This window comes from Felis catus, chromosome B1 (assembly GCF_018350175.1).
Source record: "Felis catus isolate Fca126 chromosome B1, F.catus_Fca126_mat1.0, whole genome shotgun sequence".
Classification (NCBI taxonomy): Eukaryota; Metazoa; Chordata; class Mammalia; order Carnivora; family Felidae; genus Felis; species Felis catus.
The window spans coordinates 13,839,095-13,860,389 of record NC_058371.1 but is presented as its reverse complement, the minus strand read 5'-3'; the positions used below and the strand labels follow the sequence as shown (position 1 = coordinate 13,860,389).

Sequence of the window (21,295 nt, the reverse complement as noted above, 5' to 3'; positions counted from 1 at the left end):
TATTTTTGGGAAAATTATTAATCTGTCCTTCAAGGTAAAGTAGTATTCAACAATGAGTAAGAAAGTACCAGTCCTCTAAACAAACTCTTAGTGCAGACAGGATATTTTTAAAACTCGCATTTGGAAATGTTCCCATCAACATATTATTTTGTTGCCAAGAACAATGACTACCATCTATAACAATTTTTAATTTTCTAAACTGTTGAAAAGTCTGAAAAACATGTATCTTAGTGAGCTTGGTCCTTATTTAAAGATGTAAAAATGGAACAACTTCTAATTAGTTTGCTAGAACATCAGAGAAAGTAGCCAAATTTCAACAGATACAGTATGATCCCAGTTGTCTGTGGAATCTAATAAAATTGAACTCATAGAACCAGAGAGAAAAATGGTGGCTTCCAGGGGCTGGGGAGGTGGGGGAATTGAGGAGAGATGTTTGCCAAAGTGTAAGATAAATAAATGTTTTTGTTTATTTTGGAGGAGAGAGAGACAGAGAGAGAGAGAGAGAGAGAGAGAGAGAGAGAGAGAGAGAGACAGGGCCTGGGTAGGAGAGGGCCAGAGAGGGAGACACAGAACCTGAAGCAGGCTCCAGGCTCCGAGCTGTCAGCACTGAGCCCGATGTGGGGCTTGAACTCATGATGAGACCATGACCTGAGCCAAAGACAGACACTTAACCGACTGAACCACACAGGTGCCCAAAGTGTAAAACTTTTAGTTATAAGATGAGTAAGTGCTGGTGATCTAATGTGCAGCCAGGTGATTATAGCTAATAATATTGCATGGGATACTTGAAATTTGCTAAGAGAATAGACCTTGAGTGCTCTCAACACACGCAAATGTACACGCGTGCGCGTGCGCACACACACACACACACACACACACACACACAGAGTATGTGAGGTGATGGATATATTAATCATTTCAAAATGTGTGTGTATGTGTGTGTGTGTATGTGTGTGTGTGTGTGTGTGTATGTGTGTGTGTGTGTGTGTGTGTGTGTGTGTGCGTGTGTAGATATATTTAATGATCAGGAAGTTCATATAGTTGTTAGGGTCAAAAAAGGTGTAAGGTATGATTAATATTTGATATGTAATTGTCTTATAAATGTATACTTAATAATTTATTAAACAAACAAAACTAAACAACAGATTGAAAGAAAATAAAATTATTTAAAAATGTTATTTATTTCGGGACATCTGGGTGGCTCAGTCATTAAGCAACCGACTCTTGATTTCCACTCAGGTTATGATCTTGCAGTTTGTGAGTTCTAGCCCCACATCATGCTCTGAACTGACAGTATAGAGCCTGCTCGAAATTCCCTCTCTCTCTCTCTCTCTCTTCCCCTGTCTCTGTCCCTTCCCTGCTCTCACTCTCTCTCAAAATAAATTAACTTAAAAATATTATTTATGGGGTTCCTGGGTGGCTCAGTCGGTTGAGTGTCTGACTTCAGTTCAGGTCATGATCTCACAGTTCATGAGTTCGAGCCTGGAGTTGGGCTCTGTGCTGACATCTCAGAGCCTGGAACCTGCTTCAGATTCTGTGTCTCCCTTTCTCTCTGTCCGTCCCCTGCGTGCGCGTTCTCTCTCTCTTTCTCTCAAAAATAAATAAATAACCATTTAAAAAACTAAAATAAAATGTTACTTATTTAATTTCATCCTTTCAATGTTTAGTTTTATACATGTATGATAACATGCCTAAGATTAGTACATTGCTAGTTCTGCATAATTAATGATGTAATAAATACATGTATTTTGGGTTGAGTGCTTTTATTTTCTTTCATATGTAATTTATAAAATAATTTGGAGACACCACAAGAAGAAAAGAAATAAATTTAGAATTTGGGATCTAGCTGAGAGATACCCGCTAATTAGTCATGTGACCTCGGGCCGATTACTGAATCTCAATGGGCTTTAAAAGAAGGCAAGATAAGGTTAACTGCAAGATTAACTCCAATTGTGAAATCTGTTCTGGAATAGAGTCCATCTTTCTCAAAAGCAGTCAGAACTTCTCCGGGTCCTCTATAACAACCTTGAGTTTTTCAAACTGCTACATGGTAATAAGACTTTCGTAAACACTGGCTGAGTGAGTGAATGCATCCAGGACTCAGTTCATGAAATACCACTGCCCTACTGCTATCTCAGATCACGTCTTCCCCATTGGTTCACCGTGACTTTTTCCGAAAGCAAATTCTGTCTTTGAAAATTTACTTCATAGTTGAATTCCTGTAGGAAGTCACCCCAATTAAATAGGGACTACACTGATCACTCTCATGATCAAAAAATACCTATCTCCAAAGGTGAAAAGGCTATGTCATTATTCACAAACTTTATCAACATGTCCATTCTTGTTAGCTGTCACTGCCTTTCCTTCACCAAGCCTTTACTGCCTTTGTAGTTGTCACTTACCTGTGTAAATATGGAATCAATTACTTTTCTCTTCAGTGGAGAGTGTAAGAAAATAAAGAAAAAGCAAAGAAGCTACAGTGCCAGGTACTTTGCAATGACATTTCAATGAATCCTTCTAAAATCTTTGAGAAGTCCATCAAAACCCGTTTTATGACAAAATAAACAAGATAAAAATATATGAGTAATCCGCCCAAGGTGACATAGCTAATTGGATGTTAAGATTTTAACACAGATTTGTCTGTCACCAACCCATGCTTTTTCCCACTGCTCCGTGACCAGGAAGGAGCACTATTACATCAGTGCAGGATGTGACTGCGACACAATGATTTCTGGTGGTAGTATTTTAAGTGGTTCAGATGCTAAGAAATCATAAAGAGGTTCATGGTAGAATCAGAGGGGTTATCAACAGACGTTATTAAGCTTAGCTGGTTAACTGCATGTCCAAGAATGTAATCTTGTGGGCTCCAAGGAAAGGGTTCAAAGAATGGTATAACAGAAAACAGACTTGGGACGCCTGAGGGGTCAGTTGGTTAACCGTCTGGCTTCGGCTCAGGTTATGATCTCACAGTCTGTAAGTTCGAGCCCCGCGTCGGGCTCTGTGCTGACAGCTCAGAGCCTGGAGCCTGTTTCGGATTCTGTGTCTCCCTCTCTCTCTGCCCCTCCCCCGATCACACTCTGTTTCCTCTCTCTCAAAAATAGATAAACATTAAAAAAAATGGGAAAGAAAAAAGAAAACAGACCTTATCTCAGGTCTGATGGAAGAAATAGAGAAGACAAAAACTATGTCAAGGGAAAAATGAAGAAACACTAGAAACAGTAAGCAATTCTCTTTTGAGAGGGTGCTTATTAACTGGTGATAAAACCAGAGGATGAAACTTGACAGCACAACACAGCTTCAAAACTGGACAGAAACAAATTCTAGGAAAAAGATAGAAGCTCCATGTAATAGTGATGTCAGGCTGAGATAAAACACACACGTGCATACACAGAGCATGCACACACACACACAAGGATCGACCCATTTTCACAGACAATATTAGTGAAGGTAAAAGGATTTAAAAACCTCACAAAACAGTGGCTGAAGAACAGGAAGTGACTTGCCTCAAAGTGAATAGGTCAAATTCAGAGAAAGATAAGAATTAAATCCCAGTCATTAGCTATGACCAGGGTAACTGGCGTGCGTGACCTTCTACTTTGATCCTGTTCAGAGAAGGGGCTAGAAATGTGTTAGAAGTAATTAAGAATTCATTTTCCTAGGTACTATGGAAATTAAGGTTATCACGTATGAATATTTTATACAGATTGCTGGTTATCCAAAACCAAACATTATCAGAGGGTACAGTAATTGCAATTTGTTGGAAATTATGCTTTCAGAAAATCACTTAAGGCCTATAGCAAATAATTAATGCATACTTTCTTGGTGTTTTAATTGCTATTATAAAGAAACTGGTTCACTTCAATTAAACAAAATAACATGCCTACTCTCTTGTACAGTATCTTCATCATGCTCGAAAGACACCTAAAGCTTTAAATACCTTAAGTAAGACCGAGGTCTAACTTCTGACAGATGTGGAGACAATGCTTCCATCAAGGATTTTACTGATTCATTCCAAACATTTACTACTTTAGTTAATTAAATGTCTCAAGAATATGAATAGTTGCCTTTCATCATAATTTAAAGATTTTTTTTTCTTTCCAGGAACAAAATTCACAGACTTGGGGTTCCTACCTGCAAAAATTCACCCACTCATGGGGCGCCTGGGTGGCTCAGTCAGTTAAGCGTCCAACTTTGGCTCAGGTCATGATCTCTAGGCCTGTGAGTTCAAGCTCCAAATCGGGCTCTGTGCTGACAGCTCTGAGCCTGGAGTCTGCTTCGGATTCTGGGTCTCCTTCTATCTCTGCCCCTCCCCCACTTGTGCTCTGTCTCTCAAAAATAAGTAAATGTAAAAAAAAAATAAAAAAAATTCACCCACTTTTTGTTGAATGACAGGAATAACGAAAAAAAAAAGCAAGAGATTTTATGCTGAAACTGTGTTTGTATCTGGGTTTATGGATACAGTTGGACAAGACGGACAGATTGGATGACATCCCCTATCCTATCTGCAAACAGATATATTCTTAATTTGCTTTTCTCTTTGAGTCCTGCATCTTTTGAAAATGTTTGTGCAAAAGTCCTGACCCGTGACACCAGGGTCCCAACACTTGCATCCTGCTGGTGGGGCTCCACCTGATCTTAGGGCTGATAAAGACATGACTGAGAAATTGAAGGAGGAGGAGCTGACACTCCCTGCCTCCCCCCACCCCCCATCTCCCACCTGCAGGGTTTAGCCAGAGTGTTCCCGCTCTCACACAGCGAGGCTTCAAGGCAGAGTATGATGAAGCTGTTTGAGACGTTTTCTGCCCACCTCCCATCAAGTGATGAATGGATAAAGAAATTGTGGTTTATATACACAATGGAATACTACTTGGCAAAGAGAAGGAATGAAATCTGGCCTTTTGTAGCAATGTGGATGGAACTGGAGAGTGTGATGCTAAGTGAAATAAGTCATACAGAGAAAGATAGATACCACATGTTTTCACTTTTAATGTGGATCCTGAGAAACTTAACAGAAGACCATGGGGGAGGGGAAGGGGAAAAAAAAGTTAGAGAGGGAGGCAAACCATAAGAGACTCTTAAAAACTGAGAACAAACTGAGGGTTGATGGGGGGTGGGAGGGAGGAGAGGGTGGGTGATGGGTATTGAGGAGGGCACCTGTTGGGATGAGCACTGGGTGTTGTATGGAAACCAATTGGACAATAAATTTCATTCAAAAAAAAAAGAAGAAGAGGAAGAGAAAAAGCCTGCTGTTGTAAATGTTGGAGCCCCTCTCCTACCCCGTCTCCTTGGATCCTCTGGTATGCTCAGCTCAAAAATGACGAAGCCTTCATACTCAATGCTAGGTTTTTGCTACAGATTAGATCTTTGGTAAAAACCATTTTGAGCCCCAAAAAATGATGTTTAAAAATAAAACTACTAGGTTTTATTCAGGAATATATATCAATATTGACTTCTGGGAATGACCTTCACCTTACAGCTACTGTCAACTCACAGCCTACTTTTCCATCTTGATTATTGGCAATGACGTGTGGTAGCCAAGCAAGTTGAGGCGGCAGCATTACAATTGGTTAATAATCATCACATTTAAACAATCATGCTTTTGCTTTCACTTATCCTAGTAAATCGTCTCCTAGCTCATACTTTCTTTTCGAATGAGGTCTCTATTTCATTATAGAAGAAAGAGTTTTGGAAACCAAACTGTAATGCTGCTGGAGACACAGTAGTTCATTGTGTATTTTTTTTAAGAGAGAGAGAGAGAGCGAGCATGTGAGCTGGGGAGAGGGTCAGGGGGGAGAGAGAGAGAATCTTTTGTTTTTTAAATCTTTATTTTTGAGAGAGAGAGAGAGAGAGAGAGAGAGAGAGAGAGAGAGAGAGAGACAGAGGGTGAGTGGGGGAGGGGCAGGGAGAGAGGGAGACACAGAATCCGAAGCAGGGTCCAGGCTCCGAGCTGTCCAATGTGGCGCTCGAACTCATGGACTGCGAGATCACGACCTGAGCCGAAGTCGGATGCCCAACCGACTGAGTCACCCAAGCACCCCTACATTCGAACTTTTTGAACAAAATCTCAGTCAATATATTGGCTTCAATACACGCTCCCTCTTGTCATCTTGATATTGTGAGAAGAGAACAAAACCAAATATTTGACGTATTATTTTGAGAGCTACACACCTGAAGGAAAACAGAAGCTGTGAAGGGGCTGACAAAGGGTTCACGATCTGCTAGAAGTTGGTGCAGAAAGCAGAAAAGTTCAAGTTGAGAGTCAACCAATGGCTGCTCCAACCACTAGCTGTTTCTCCACTACCTCTCTCATTTGGTCTCTTTTTCTTATCGGAGGTATAAGAGAATATGGGCTTACAAGCAACTTTACTCTTGGGAACACAGTTTCGTCAGTAACCGTAGGTCCCTCTGTGTCCAGGACAGTCTCAGTTTACGCCTGTAAAATTCCCAGTGCAATTGCTCTTAAAACCCTTTCACTCTCAAACTGTCTGCTTTGATGATAAATTGTATGGTCACCACGGAGCTTAGACACTGACTTAGGACAAGAGCGTTCGGAACTTCCCTCCTCTCACCGAGACAATTTTTTACGCCCCAAATTGAAATGAGCCTTCCATACAAACACCACCTGGCAAATCCTTTTACATCGTGCCTCCTTCTTCCTACTACTCTGAGAAACACACGCACGTCCCCTTTATGGGCCTTTTAAGAAACAGTGTAAGTTGGGGCACCTGGGTGGGTCACATCAGTTGCGCGTCCAACTCTCGGTATCGGCTCAGGTCGGGATCTCAGTTTTTGTGAGCCGTGCGTCGGGCTCTGTACTGACAGCGTGGAGCCTGCTTGGGATTCTCTCTTTCCCCCGCCCAACCTGGTCCCTCCCCCACTTGCACTGTCTCCCTCTCTCAAAATAAATAAACATAAAAAAAATAGAGGGACTGTAAGTTAGCAAAGGTGAAGTCTTTCAAGAGATCTAGAATCCCGCTGACTTTTACTATTCATTAGGATATAATTTTGGATGAGTTTATAGGCTTTTTTATTGTTGTTGTTGTTGTTTGTTCATTTTTAACAAACAGAGATGGTGAGACCCTCAACCAAAGGTTAAGAATTTCTTAGCCTAGGCCCAGATCCAACGTGGAGTAACCCTAGCTTCTTCATTTTTGTATCTCTTTCAATGGGCTGTGATGGTTTCCTTTTCCCCACAGGTGCCCGTGGGTGACCCCAGACTACCTTTAACAAAAGGATATGGTATCAGCCCATAATCTTAAGTCAGGGGATTACCCTCCCAGGAATATTTTACTTAACGTTGTATCCGTAATTATGGAGGATCGAACTACTTACTGTCTTGCTAAAGGTAGTGGGTTACAAGCATTCAGGTGATGGTACCATTTTTCACCTGGGAAACCTTTCCCTGGTAGGATAAGGCCACCATGTGTAGACCGCTGCCTGGATTTCTAATAGGAAAGGCTGACTGATACCTGATGCTTGTATGAGTGTCTTGCCTTTCCCTGGAACCATTCACAGTGAGGATAAAAGGGGGGAAGAAAGGGAGAATATCTTAATTTAGCAAGTAATACTTCCGCTTAGGTATTTTTTAAAAAACCGTAGCAACTGATCTCACATTAGAGCAGCCCGGGACATTTAAATATTTAAATTAAAAATGCAATAATAAAGAGGTAATTTAATAGGCAATTTCATACATTAATAATTAGCCAAGCATTAGTGAACTACAAGGTAAAGAGCTATGGGAACATAACTAATGAACTATCAATGCCAAAGTAGACTTCATAATAAAACAAGACTTTAATAAATCTTTTATTAAATGGCTACAAATGAACCGTTTTGTTAACGTCTAATAGGTAACTACTAAGCTACTTAATTCACATATATAAATGAAGACCTTGCAGGCAATTAACTTCACAATTGCTGAAGGTCAGGGCGCCCGATGCGAGTTACTGTACTACACCTTTAAGGGCTGCTGCTGTACTGGGTCAAGTCCTAGCCTTTCCTGGCGGCTCTAGAATGTGTTAGCAGCCGTAAGTATGCACTGAGGCAGCTGAAGTATAAAATAAACAAGGCATGAGCGATAGACTAGCAAATACCCAGAAGGGAATCCTACAAAGTGTAAGAAATAGTGAGTGCAAAGAAAAGGAATCCTGAAGGAAAACTCTAAGCGAGGATGGGTATTACGCACGGGCGCTGACTGCTTTTCATTGGAGACGGGGAGAAACTAAGGCAATGCTGATAAATTGCAAACGCTTGTCTGGGTCTGGATGTGACCCTAGGAGATCTGAAACTCACTAGAGATTATAGACCAGAACCGTTCTATTTACTGAGGAGGAACGTACAGTACACAATAATATCGATTGTCTCCAGCAGCAGCAAATGTTAAATTCATTAGAGAAAGGAAATAAGCATTGTTATGGAGGCAAGAAACTGCTGGTAAAAAAAAAATGCTTTTTAATAAATCAGTAGAGAAGTTGCATGGAAACAGGACAAGGTGGAGAATCTCTGATGTCTTCTCTACCAACTCATATGGACTAAGTCTACAAATTACGGAGAGTTTCATGGGTTATTACATGCCAATTTGCAAGCGGTAATTATCAATGCGTGCTGGCAGGAGAAAGGGGGAGGAGACAAAACAGATTCTTACACACCCATAACTGAATTTCACGCTCTGTAACTGACCTCCTTTAAACGACAGTTCCAGAAAAGTTGAGAATCCGTAAAATGAGTATATGTGTAAACAGAAGTCATTGGCGAAGACGAAACTGTGCTCCAGATTAAAAACGAGTCGATGGCAGACCCACGTCTGGATGAAGTTGTTAATGTAGCTGAAACTGAACCTGAGAATCATACTCGATAGGGAACCTTAACTAAGAAAGGAAAAATCAATGACAGATAAGACTGGTTCTTCACCTCAAGAGCTCCAACCAAGTGAGACTATTAAAGAAACCACAGCAGGTCGGGACGGTGTGAGATTTTCACATCGCTGCTTAGGTTGATACACTGCGTCTGTGCAAAGCTGAAATACCATTTTCTTTTGATTAGCAATATTATAAGATGTGGACCTCTGCAAATGAGAAGATGACAAAACTGGACAACAGACTGAAATTTTTTTCAGCATGATATACGATGTTTTGATTCATTACTCTATATATTTCTATGTTAGTGAGATGCTATCAACTGGGAGATTTTCTTCCTGTGTAAATTCACAAAACTATATAATGTAATGCTGTTTGATGGGTCACTCATGGCATTGCTTTGAAATGGAATTTCAAACGGTATTGCTTTGAGATCATCCTGAGAGTGATTTCTTATATGGTCTGAATATGGGAGAAATCAGCTACGATGTGTTGTCCTCTAAACAGCTATTTTCTTTCCTAACTTCCCACCACAAAGGAACAAACTCATTAGTACAATACGAGGAATAATAAGAATGCACCTTATCTTTCCCCCAAATTATTCCAAATATCTTCACGAGAAGACTTGGCTTCAAAGAATCCCAGCTCTCCTACTGACACAGTTTTCGAGGCTTCTGTGCCACACGACATCCCTAACACTAAACACGTTTCTGCTGACTTAACTTGACACATTTCATACATATTTGTCAAAACAATTATTGTTAACTACAATGCAATTATCCATATTCAATTTGATGACTCAACTGGAAAATTACTTTTTTCCTAATAAAATTTTTCCAAATGACAACAGTGAATCAGTGTTGATTAGTTGTTCAGTGTGTGCTAATTAATTACACGGGGTAAATTTAGTTCTGTGCTAATAACCGCAGGGGGAAAAAATTTTGTAGACATGACTCTTGTTGTAAGTGAAGAAATTTCCTTCCTGCCTGCTTCTTCTGTACTTTCTCTTTCTAATCTATCCCAGACGAGCGTTCAATAATACAAAATAAACAATAAAAGCCAACTACTCGTGCCTGACGCTACAGGTGAAAAGACCGGAGTTCTTTGGAACCTTGGTCCTAGGTCAAGAGTAAAGGAAAAGAAAAAGATTTGTACTGTTAACTTATTTCACTGTGAGGACCTCCGGATAGCTCATTCTCATTGCAGACTTGGTTTAGATCATGCATTTAATGGCCAAAAAAAAAAAATCCCAATGTATTCACTATGAAACCTATTTCTTTATCCAGAAGCTAATTTAAATGCTGACATTAGCCAGGGGCTCTATGGGGCAAGGCATTTTGGGGCGATATTCCCGGGGGTCTGGAGTCCTCCGTTTTCTGGCTTTCGTGTGGTGATGATTCTTTCTCTCTGAGCCTGATGGAAGTTTACGGCAGCAAAGAAATAAATACTGATAGGAATGTCAGGGGAACTTTGTCACAAACCTGTCAATAGGAGGCCAGGGAGGTAGGACGCCATATTCTCTCGTGTAAATACACGGTGTCAAGAAGACAGGGTCTGGGGGCGCCTGGGTGGCGCAGTCGGTTAAGCGTCCGACTTCAGCCAGGTCACGATCTCGCGGTCCGTGAGTTCGAGCCCCGCGTCAGGCTCTGGGCTGATGGCTCGGAGCCTGGAGCCTGTTTCCGATTCTGTGTCTCCCTCTCTCTCTGCCCCTCCCCCGTTCATGCTCTGTCTCTCTCTGTCCCAAAAATAAATAAACGTTGAAAAAAAAAATTTTTAAAAAAAGAAGACAGGGTCTGGCCAAAGAAGGGACAAATTTTTGTGCCCGGAGACATTTACAAAGTCAATGGATTAACTCAAAGCAGCTCTTCCTGATCTATGCTTTTGTATGAGTGGTTTGCTACCTGTGGGCCAACCTGTGTTAAGTAATAATTTCAGAACCTCACTGAACACCTGTACGTGTGCAGAGGAAGGGCACTAAGCTGGAGACGCCTCTGGAAGACAAGACGGTGAAGCCTGTAGGCCATCGTACAGAAAGGGGGCAAAATTATTTCAGGAGTTAGAGATTTCAGTTCATTGTATGGAAAAATCTTACCGTCGAATATTACTGTCTAAGAATGAATGGGATGTCTTGGGCAGTCATGCTGGAAGGAACTGCAGACAATAGGTCCCATCCTCTTTCTGTTGCGAGAGACTAAAATATCCTTAACAAATGCTCATCTGACTATTACACCTAGGAATCCACCATGATTTTATGATGTAATGGACACGACGTAGCCTGTAAAAGTAGGGACGTCTAGAACTAAGTATATGCTACACATGTTCGCTGCATCACCCTCTATACAGAATTGAGAGTCACATTTTCCATCTCTGACTTTTTCTTGACATGCCTGCTAACTTGTCAATAAGAAAGAAAAAAAAAACCCGCAGTAAGGAGGAGTTTTACCGAGGCCATTTACTCTTGTCTCATGTAGCCTGACACAATGTGTGAAAAGGACAGGAAAGTTCACGGGCCCAGCAACTAAAAAATGCCTGGTAACCTGGCCCTGCTCCCACACAGCACAGAGGTATGCTAACTTGTTTTTAGCAAGAAAAGGGTTAGACTAGTTTATCTGTAAATGTTCGATGTTAAAACAACACAGTCTGTTGACTACTCTAGAATGTCGATGCATGCAGATCCGCTGTGCGGCCCTAACGATCAGATAATCTGAGAGTCTCCCACAGAGGAGTTACCTGCTTTCCAGTGGTACATTACTGCCAAGGACCCAGCTGTCCTGCAGCTGGACGGACTCGGGTGTGGTTTGCAGCTCGGCGGGCAAAGCAGCCGGCGGGGCCGGACTCTGGTTCCTTCTATTGGTCAGGGAGTTTCTGTTGAGAGAAGTGATGGACGGATGGTGCTGTGCGGGGTGCTGCTTATGGGGTGGTGGCAGAGGCGGAAGGGTGGGCTGGCCTTGGTTGTTTGCAGGTTGCTCTGAAAAAAAAGAAAAGGAAACTCATTCTATATATGAGTACATGTACATATGTGTGTGTGTGTGTGTGTGTGTGTGTGTGTGTGTACATACACATCTACACACACCACCAATGTCTTGGGGATCCACTACAGATGAATTAGAATTAAAATCTGCATTTAAACCCATATCCTAATCAATTTGCATATTATTCTATTAAGCGGGTGTTCAGTGACATTCTCGAAGAGCGAGTTTACCCTTGATACACGGAGTACTAATTAATATACAACAGATGGTAAAATTGGTTTTGGTTTTAATTTGTTTCAGATTTTTTTCATCTGGTTTTATTAACACCTACAGAAAACAGCGTCTGACAGCTCCCCTAATGTGCCTTCAGACTTCAGCTTTTTTTAACAAACCGACCCTGAAATTAAATGGGTAATTTCGGTGGAACACAAAGGTTTTCGAAATGCATATAATCCCTATAATTATTTAATGGAGGTTTTTTTTAAGCTTTATTTAACTGCAATAAATTATTACAAGCTAGCTGCTAAACAGCAGTAGACTACTCTAGTTTAGTGCATTTCAAATAAGGCAGACCTGCCTTATGATCCGCTAAAAGACGCTAAGTATTCTTTAGCAGAAGGTCACTCTGTGAAGCAGATGTTGTTTCATGGATATTTAACAGACTGAATCACATCTGATTACAACGTCAGAAGACTCATATACTTAATGACCGTTACACCCATTAGAACACACACTGAACAGATTTGCCAATTTCACAGTACGCCGTAGAACTACATCTTGGAGTAAGTCATAGGTGACCAGAGCGACTCATGCCATTATGTCACCGGTACAGATATTTTGCTCTCAACCACAATCATAAGGGATCCAGCAACTTCAGAATATAAACACAATGGTAGGTTGTGACCAAAGAAACATTCCCTAAAACTAGTAAGTCGTAAGGGAAAATTGACAAACCAATGTAACACGAGACTGACTTTTCAATCTCATTACCTGCCTTTGGACATGCTAGAATTCACAAATACTACATTTTAACAGACAGAGGACTCCTTAATTTAATGCTAAACTTATAATGGTTCCATACATATAAGATGTCAATTTTTGACTAAATGCAGTTCAAAGTGCAATATAATTTTAAAGTGATGTATTAAATCATGCTATTAATATAAATGCACATATTAAAAAAGAATAGGAAACACAGGGACTATCTTTCATTGGCAGTGTGAACTCCAGCAGAAATTGTTATGCCAAATAGAGTCTAACACTGTAATTCTGAATGCATAAAATGAATTCTTGATATGTAATAGCTTGAATATACCTTATACCCTCTTTACAGGGTATAAGAATTAAAATAACTCCTCCCATCGCATATAATATCTATAAATACTGCATATTTCTAATGGCTTCTAACGATCCATATCATACCATTTAACAACTAATAATTTCTTACTCTTGAGATGAAGGAGAGAGAAAACCCCTGAACATATGGGATAAGGTTCTTTCTTGCACATTCTCTGTTCCCAAGGATCTGCAACCTAGAAATTACAGAAATCTTGCTTGGTCCATTGTTTTGATGCTCATGAAAAATTAAGATTATCTATATCTCAGTTAAACTGAAAGTACTCCTGGAGGAGGGGCAGCTGGGTGGCTCAGTCAGTTGAGCAACCGACTCTTGCTTTCAGCTCAGGTCATGATCCCAGAGTCATGGGATTGAGCCCCGTGTCGGGTTCCATGCTCAGCGCTGAGCAAAGAGCCTACTTAAGATTCTCGCTCTGTCTTTCTCTCCTTCTGCTTCTCTTCCCTGCTCTCTCTCTCTCTAAAATTAAAAGAAAAGAAATTACTCTTGGAGGAAATGAGAGGGCTAAACTAACACATATAGTTTTAATTGTGATAGGAGGAAAGAAACAGTTTAAAATTCAAAGATTTATTATTCAGGTATCATATAGTTAATTAGCTTTGTCTTCCGCAGCATTAGGGCATATGATTAGAATCTCTACAGATGTCTTTAAGGAGCATTTCAAAAGCTGCTTTTATAAATATAAATATATACTATATTTACTATATTTATATTTATAAATAATATATTATATATGTGTGTGTATATATATACAATGTATATATACATTGTATATATGTATATATATAAATAATATATATTATATATAACGTATATATATACACATATATACACATATATACATGTGTGTATATATATATACTACATATATACATATACTATATATATATAGTATATGTATATATATATACTATATATATACATATACTATATATATATATAGTATATGTATATATGTAGTATATATGTATATAGTATATATATATTTAACAACAAGCCAAGGGCCTTAACTAGGTTGGTGTCAGTACAATGGAAACAAAGAAAAGAGGAAACATTTCAAAGGGAAACATATTAAGATTATGTCTAAAAAGAAGTACAGGGATGTATCAAATGATTCCATATTTTTAAGCATGGCTCCATGGAAGAATGGAATTATACTACACATATGATATACAAATTATATATTGGATATTATGCTAACTAGAGGAGAGAGCAGTGTATATAGCAGTCAATTCCAAATTTAATCTCTAACTCTGTCAGGCATCATCATAGTGAGCCTCAGTTTTCTCATCTGTGATGTGGGGAAATAATATTGTCCCAACTAGGTATTTAATGATTCAGCGAAATGCACTCATTCATTCATTAATTCACCCACTTAGCCATTCATCCCACAAACATTTATCAAGCCTCTATGTTCCAAAGATATGCTAAGTCAATAACAGGCAAAGCATCATGGATATTAAAACTGTTGTTGAAAATTACATGATTTTAAGATATGTTATCATTAGCATGTATTTAAATATGTTGAATTTAAGATTCTTAAACGGTGAGACAAAACTTCCATTTAAGGCTTCGAAAATAACGAGTACTACTCTGGCTTTCTCTACGTTCACACATTCACTTGGCAAGTATTTATCGGGAATTTACAATGAACAAGACATCACGCAAAGCTCCATGGCCCTTTCAATGGTCTACCCAGATTATTTCAGCCAAGTGTGTTCTGTCTGCTGGGACCTCTTTTGATCTGACTACATAATCATGAGGCCTGCCTATAAAACAAATCCGGGTCATGAAAGCTGGACTCAATCTAAAATCTGGTGCAAGAGAATAAATGCAGAGCCTGAGTGAGATGGGAGGGATGAACAGACATTTACGATTCTGCAGAAGCCCACAGAGAGGGGCCAAATCCGAGGATTCACTTGGAGGTGAATCAGCCGAAGTATGAATCTATACCAACTTATTCAAGACAGAACAAATTTATAAAGTATAACAGGATAAAATAAAATTTAACATAGCCAGAAAGGAAGAGAGAATAAAAGAAAATCAAGTAGGAGAGATAAGATAAAGCTAGTGGACAAAACGCCTGCTGTATAGTTCTGTACATTTTTAGAGAAGGATACAAATCTGGCTCTCAATTATTTATCTAGTTGCTCATACAAAAAGGGAAACGTGATCACTCACACGATTTGGAGTGTTTTTAAGACCGCAGAGTTTGTTTAAGGAAAGCACAACTATTACTGAAAACAGAGAAAACATTCTTTTTAAGCACTCACAGGAAGAAAAACTGAATATCCATAGAACATTTTATGACCTGGGTTCAAAATCGACACAAATGAAATAACAGGGTCTAGATTTGGAGACGAGCACTTAGAGTCTAACACAAGTGGTCAGATCCACTAGAACAACCACAACATCAACTGCAGCGTTTGCTTTAAGCTGATCCATTGATACAGGCTTTGCACTCATTTGAGACAGTTTTGGACAGAACGACTCTGGAGTTCTAGAAGGGACAATAGGACCTCCCAGAGGGAGGTCCTGACACATAGGTCTCAACATGTCATTTTCCTTCTTGGAAACTCCAAATGGCCTCCTTGTATCTGTAAAACAGAAAACTAACTCTAAAGGTGTATGTCCTAGGGTTGTCTGGGTGGCTCAGTCGGTTAAGCGTTCAACTTTGGGTCAAGTCATGATCTCGCAGTCCGTGATTTCGAGCCCCACAATGGGCTCTGTGCTGACAGCTCAGAGCCTGGAGCCTGCTGTGGATTCTGTATCCCCCCTCTCTATCTACCTCTCCCCCGCTCATACTCTGCCCTGCTCTGTCTCTCAGAAATAAATAAATGTGAAAAAAAAAAAAATAAAGGTGTATGTCCTATTTCTTCAGTCAGTCCTCAAAATATTTTTGCAAATGTTTCCCCCATGAACGCTCTTCATGTATCTTCTCTGAGTCTTTTATTATCTGTGCCTTTTCACAGCTTGTTTCCAAATCTCCTCTCTATTTTAATTAATTTTATAGGTCTCGTGTCTCCTGTTAGACTCTCTATGGGCAGGATTCACATTGAATTCACCTTGGAACCCGCACGGGGCCCAAGGACCACAGGGGGATGGACGTGTGGTCAACAAATATTTATTCATTCAAGTACATACCTGTTGAATGAATAATCATTCATTCAACTTGTGAAGAATTCAATGAAGAGAATGTCTAAGTGGTAAAAAGCTGAGCCTGCCCATAGTGTCTTTAACTGCAAGGTAATTTGCAACCTGTCCTATTTCCTTAACTCAATTCTGACATCCTGAAAGGCAGGGACTCTAACTTAAATTTCTTTGGACTTTTCAATATCTTCACTCAGTCTTGTACTTCAAAGGCTCCTAGAAATGTGCAGACTGGCGACAATTACGCAATCAGACCACTTTGGGGGCTCATCTCCTAAGGGCAGGGAGCCATGTTATCCACTCCAGACATCGGGTTTTAGGAATATTTCTTTGGAACCATAGCAGAGGCTGCAATATTCAAAATCTACCTTGTAAGGTGTGAAAATAATGGCAAGATTACATAAAAATACACACAAATATAGAAAAAATAACACGTAAGATCTGAAACAATCTATAAAATGTATGTTTTTTCAGCTAACCATAGTTATGTCTTCCGTGTATCTTAAAGCTTTTGATTAGAAATGTTCCAAATTACGTATTTTAGGAAAGGCATAGGTTATTTTTTCAAAATATTCTTCCCGGTTTAAAAAAATAAAATCTTTCGCATTATGCTTACTGAAATTATGTATTATACCCAAAGAGTGCCTTTACTCATTTTAGTCCTTCTTTCTGCCTGACGTTTTTCAAGTTCCTATTGCTCGTGTAACTTCAGGATAGCCCAGAAGCTGCCTGTTTTTATTTGATAAACACAACTGATAGCAGATAATTTATCAGTAACAAATATTAGATAGATCCAACTTTGGTCATTTTGCTCAGCCCTTTGTCACCAAAGAATTTAGCCCAAGAGTGTCATTTCAGACCGCCCCATTAAACCCATTAACATGGGGTAACGACTTGGATCATGGCATACACTGAATAAGGTATATTGACAACCCGCGAAAGTGTTAGGAGCCACGGAAGAGATCTGATTACGGGACAGATTCCAGTTTAAGCAACTTACAAAACCCCAATTACAAGCAAATAAACGATATATTATTTGTGCTCTGCAGAGGAAAGGGAGTAAAGTTTTAACAACTTTTCCTAAATAGCAACTATGCTATTGTGATTGGTGAGGTGAAAGGTACCATAGAGACAAATAACGATAATATGGATTTTTCTTTTGCAGTGGGATATTTTCTTGAATAAGTTATGTATCTGTCTCTCTGAGCTTCATGTATTTTATAGTGCTTAGTTAAAGAATCTAAAAGATACAGTGCCTGACATACCGTAAGTGCTAAATAGTAACTTATTAATTCCAGAAAAGAAAGAACTCTCTTTAGGGAAGAACATTATGAGGGAAAACAGTACAGCTGACCCTTGAACAACGCAAAGGTTAGAGGCACTGAGCCCCTGTGCAGTAAAAACATCTGAGTATAACTTTTGACTCTCCAAAAAAACTTAACTACAAATAGCCCACTGTTGACCAGAAGTCTTACCAATAACATAAACAGTTGATTGACAGACTGCATTCTTACAATAAAGTAAGTCAGAAAAAAGAAAATACTAAGAAAATCATAAGGAAGAGAAAATACATTTACAATCCTGTATTTATGGAAAGAAATCTGTGTAGAAACGGACCCATGTTGTCCAAGGACCAGTTGTAACTGAGAAGCCTTGCCAGTAATCAATACCACTGTCACAAGGCACAAGGACATACAATCAAGAGTGTCTGAACAGGAAGAGTTTCTCCCTTCACAGGTACCAAAACAAGAATCTGAAATGTCGCAGGAATCAGAAAGCAACTAATGTCTGGCCGGAAGAGGGAATTTTAACCTCACAGTCATGAAGTCAGCCTGTCTCTTCTTCCCGTGTAGTATGACCAGAGAAGCAAGTCAAGAATTTTCAAAAGGGGGGAGAGGAAGACGCCTAGTTTTTTAAAACATATCTGGTCATGTTTACTGGTTCAATTTTTTTTTAATTAAAAGCAGCTTCCAGACTGCTGTGTGCAGTTCAGTCCCAGTTTTTCTCTGCTTTACAGCCTTGGGCTACGGTCTTTGGGGAACACTGTGGAAATGAACTCTGAAACAGGAAAGCTGGGGGATTAAAATATCTTTGTGCGCATGCGTGTCTGCGTGTGTGTGTGTGTGTGTGTGTGTGTGTGTGTGTGTGTGCGTGCGCGCCCGCGCCTCTGTTCGCGCGGGAGGGACGGAAAGGTGTCAGGTGAGAGGCACATGTGTGCATGTATGCGTGTGTGCGCATGCGCGCGCCCCTGTTCGCGTGGGAGGGACCGAAAGTGTCAGGTGAGAGGCGAAGAGGAAGCTGAAGAGGTGTCCCCAAAGTCACCCCGACCACTCTGCCCCACACACCTTCCTTCACAAGTCTGTCCTCTTCCTTCCCTGGACCTCAGCTGTGGGGCGGCCCAGGTCCCTAGAGGAGAAGTACCCTGCTTCACAAGGGGGACAGAATCGAAGGGTGACAGCTGTGTTGTATGAAAACAATTGGTTGCAATGTGAATAAAATCCGCTAACAAAAGACAAATGGGGGTGGGAGGGAAGGAGAGGAGGAAGGAGGGCAGAGAGAGAGACACACACAAAGGAACAAACACATTTTTAACTTTACCGAACCCAGAGAAGTGCCGTTAGGCAAAACACATCCTGGACATTCATTTGCCTATGGCTTGTGTACTCCTGGACGCTACGGGCAGCAGGCTGAATAAACAAATAAACTCAGCTTCTGGTCCCCTGACAGTTTATAATATGACTCACAGGCCGTGTTGAGCTACACAAACATTTAGAAGGAGCCAAACCCATTTACTGATGCTTAGCAAAGATGGGGCTGAAACCCTTCTTTCTAGATCGTAAAATGTGTTCCTTCTCACTTCACTCCCTGGTTAACATCCCTAACTTTCTCCTACCGGTTACAAATGAAACCCGAGTTTTCTTCGAAACTGACTTCTTTGTTGTTGTTTGTTTTAATGTTTATTTATTTTTGAGAGAGGGGGGGAAAGAGAGAGAGAGGGGGCACAAGCAGGGGAGGGGCAGAGAGAGAGGGGGACGCAGAATCCGAAGCGGGCTCCAGGCTCTGAGCTGTCAGCACAGAGCCTGACGCGGGGCTTGAACTCACAGACCGCGAGATCATGACCTGAGCCGAAGTCGGACGCTTAACCGACTGAGCCACCCAGGTGCCCCTTTCCCTTGATTTTCTAATGGTAAATGTAGGTAACAACACCTCCTTCATCTGGCTACCTTTCAGGAGCTACTAGGAAGGGCACATAATATAAATTCAAAACATCTTATGACACTGAAATCAGTAAATTATACAATGAAAATGTCTCTTTTGCCCAGAAAAATCTCATACACATTACAGGCATTGAGTTGCCTTTATTTTCCTCTGAGGAAAAAAAAAAATGGAAGCACCAAGACTTTTCCTTATAAATGGGGAAAATCTGAGTTGAGGAAATACGTCTTTTTTGGTCAGACCACACCTCAGTGGAGCTCAGAGTAGAGCAAAAATATTTAGACATTCAGGGTGACTTCCAATTTCTCTCCTTTCCCTCCAACAATGCTGTATTAATAAGATACCCACCTAAACGACTATACTGGAAACTGGAAATGAAAGGCCTCATCTCACTCAGAAAATTACTTCACATAAACTTACTCTTCCGGCTCAAGTCTTTGAAAGTGCACGGCTCACTGATGGACCCCTGCAAGCCTTTGGTTAAAATATGGCACCACGTAAACATTTTCACCACAAGGCATCTGTCACTTAAACATTTCATTCAGCTGCATGCAAATCAAACAAGAATTTAAAATGTGTTTTAGAAACCATACACATAAATAATATTGTGCTTACCGCCTTCATCACCAGATGACTGATCACCAGATAATTTATAGAAAGACATCTGAGTATGAAAAACTTAGAGATAAATGAGAAGACACAAAAGAAAGACTTGTACTGACTACAGGGTATAATTTCGGTGAGCACAGGTGAACTGATTTACTACTATACTTAGTGAGAATTTGGTTTAGTTTCCTTGGGGTCAAACCCTGAAATGAGGATTAAAAGAAAGACTTAAAGGCTTTATTTATCTATTTATTTTTTTAAAGTTTATTTATTTTGAGGGAGAGAGATTCCCAAGTAGGATCCGTGCTCAGCCCAGAGCCTGATGCAGGGCTCAGTCTCACATATAGTGAGATCGCGACCTGAGCCGAAATCAGGAGTCAGATGCTTAACCAACTGAGCCACCCAGGTGCCCCAAAACTTAAAGACTTTAAATCTTTGCATTCTTTTTTCTATGAGAGTTCACTGTACTTTCTACTTCAAACCGTGTGACCACCCAGATCACCTGCCAACTCCCTTGCCATAAAATGCTAGCAGTGCTGGGTAAAATATATTAAATACCTTTTGGATTGATGCACTTAGCATACTTACTGAGTGTCTAACAGTTATACAGACTCTGTTCCAGGCAGGGAGGACGTAACAGGAAACAAAAGAGCCAAGAGTCAGCCTACCAGTGGAACTTTTACTTTAGGTTAATATAACTGAATTGGAAGAAAGAAGTGGCCAGGAACCAAGGGGAGAGAAAAATTGCTGACAGCATGTGAGATGACCTGGTAGCTTCTATGTGGAGAACTGCCTGTCTCTGTAACCTTTCTTATGTCCAAAGAAGAAACAAAACATAATACACCAGTTGTTACTGAGACCCCTACATATATGAGGCTTGACCCTTGAAATACTATACCCTCAGTCCAAGAGTAGACTTAAAACATCTCACTGCAAATGGAACAGTAAGGAAACTTGCTGTGTTGTCTTGAGTCCTACACGGAAAAGAAACCAACTCCTGAAATTTTTAACCACTAGCCTGGGCTTCTTTGGGGTTGGCATAGGAGATTCAGACTCATACTCTCAATGTAGTTTGGGTACTTCCAGCCAAAAAATTAATATTACAATTGATCCTGGATCTGCAATGCTCCTCCCTGGGGTAC

The 21,295-nt window shown here is 40.2% G+C and overlaps 1 protein-coding gene across 13 annotated transcripts in view; it reads right to left on the bottom strand.

Annotated features, from left to right (window-relative positions):
* TENM3 (teneurin transmembrane protein 3) overlaps nucleotides 1-21,295 on the bottom strand; it is a 1,304,603-nt gene that overhangs the window by 185,796 nt on the left and 1,097,512 nt on the right. For all 13 annotated transcript variants that reach the window (XM_045056763.1, XM_045056767.1, XM_023252313.2 and 10 more), the window contains one exon: nucleotides 11,586-11,823. In XM_045056763.1, coding sequence (XP_044912698.1) covers nucleotides 11,586-11,823 — 238 coding nt within the window. The remainder of the gene's footprint in view (nucleotides 1-11,585; nucleotides 11,824-21,295) is intronic.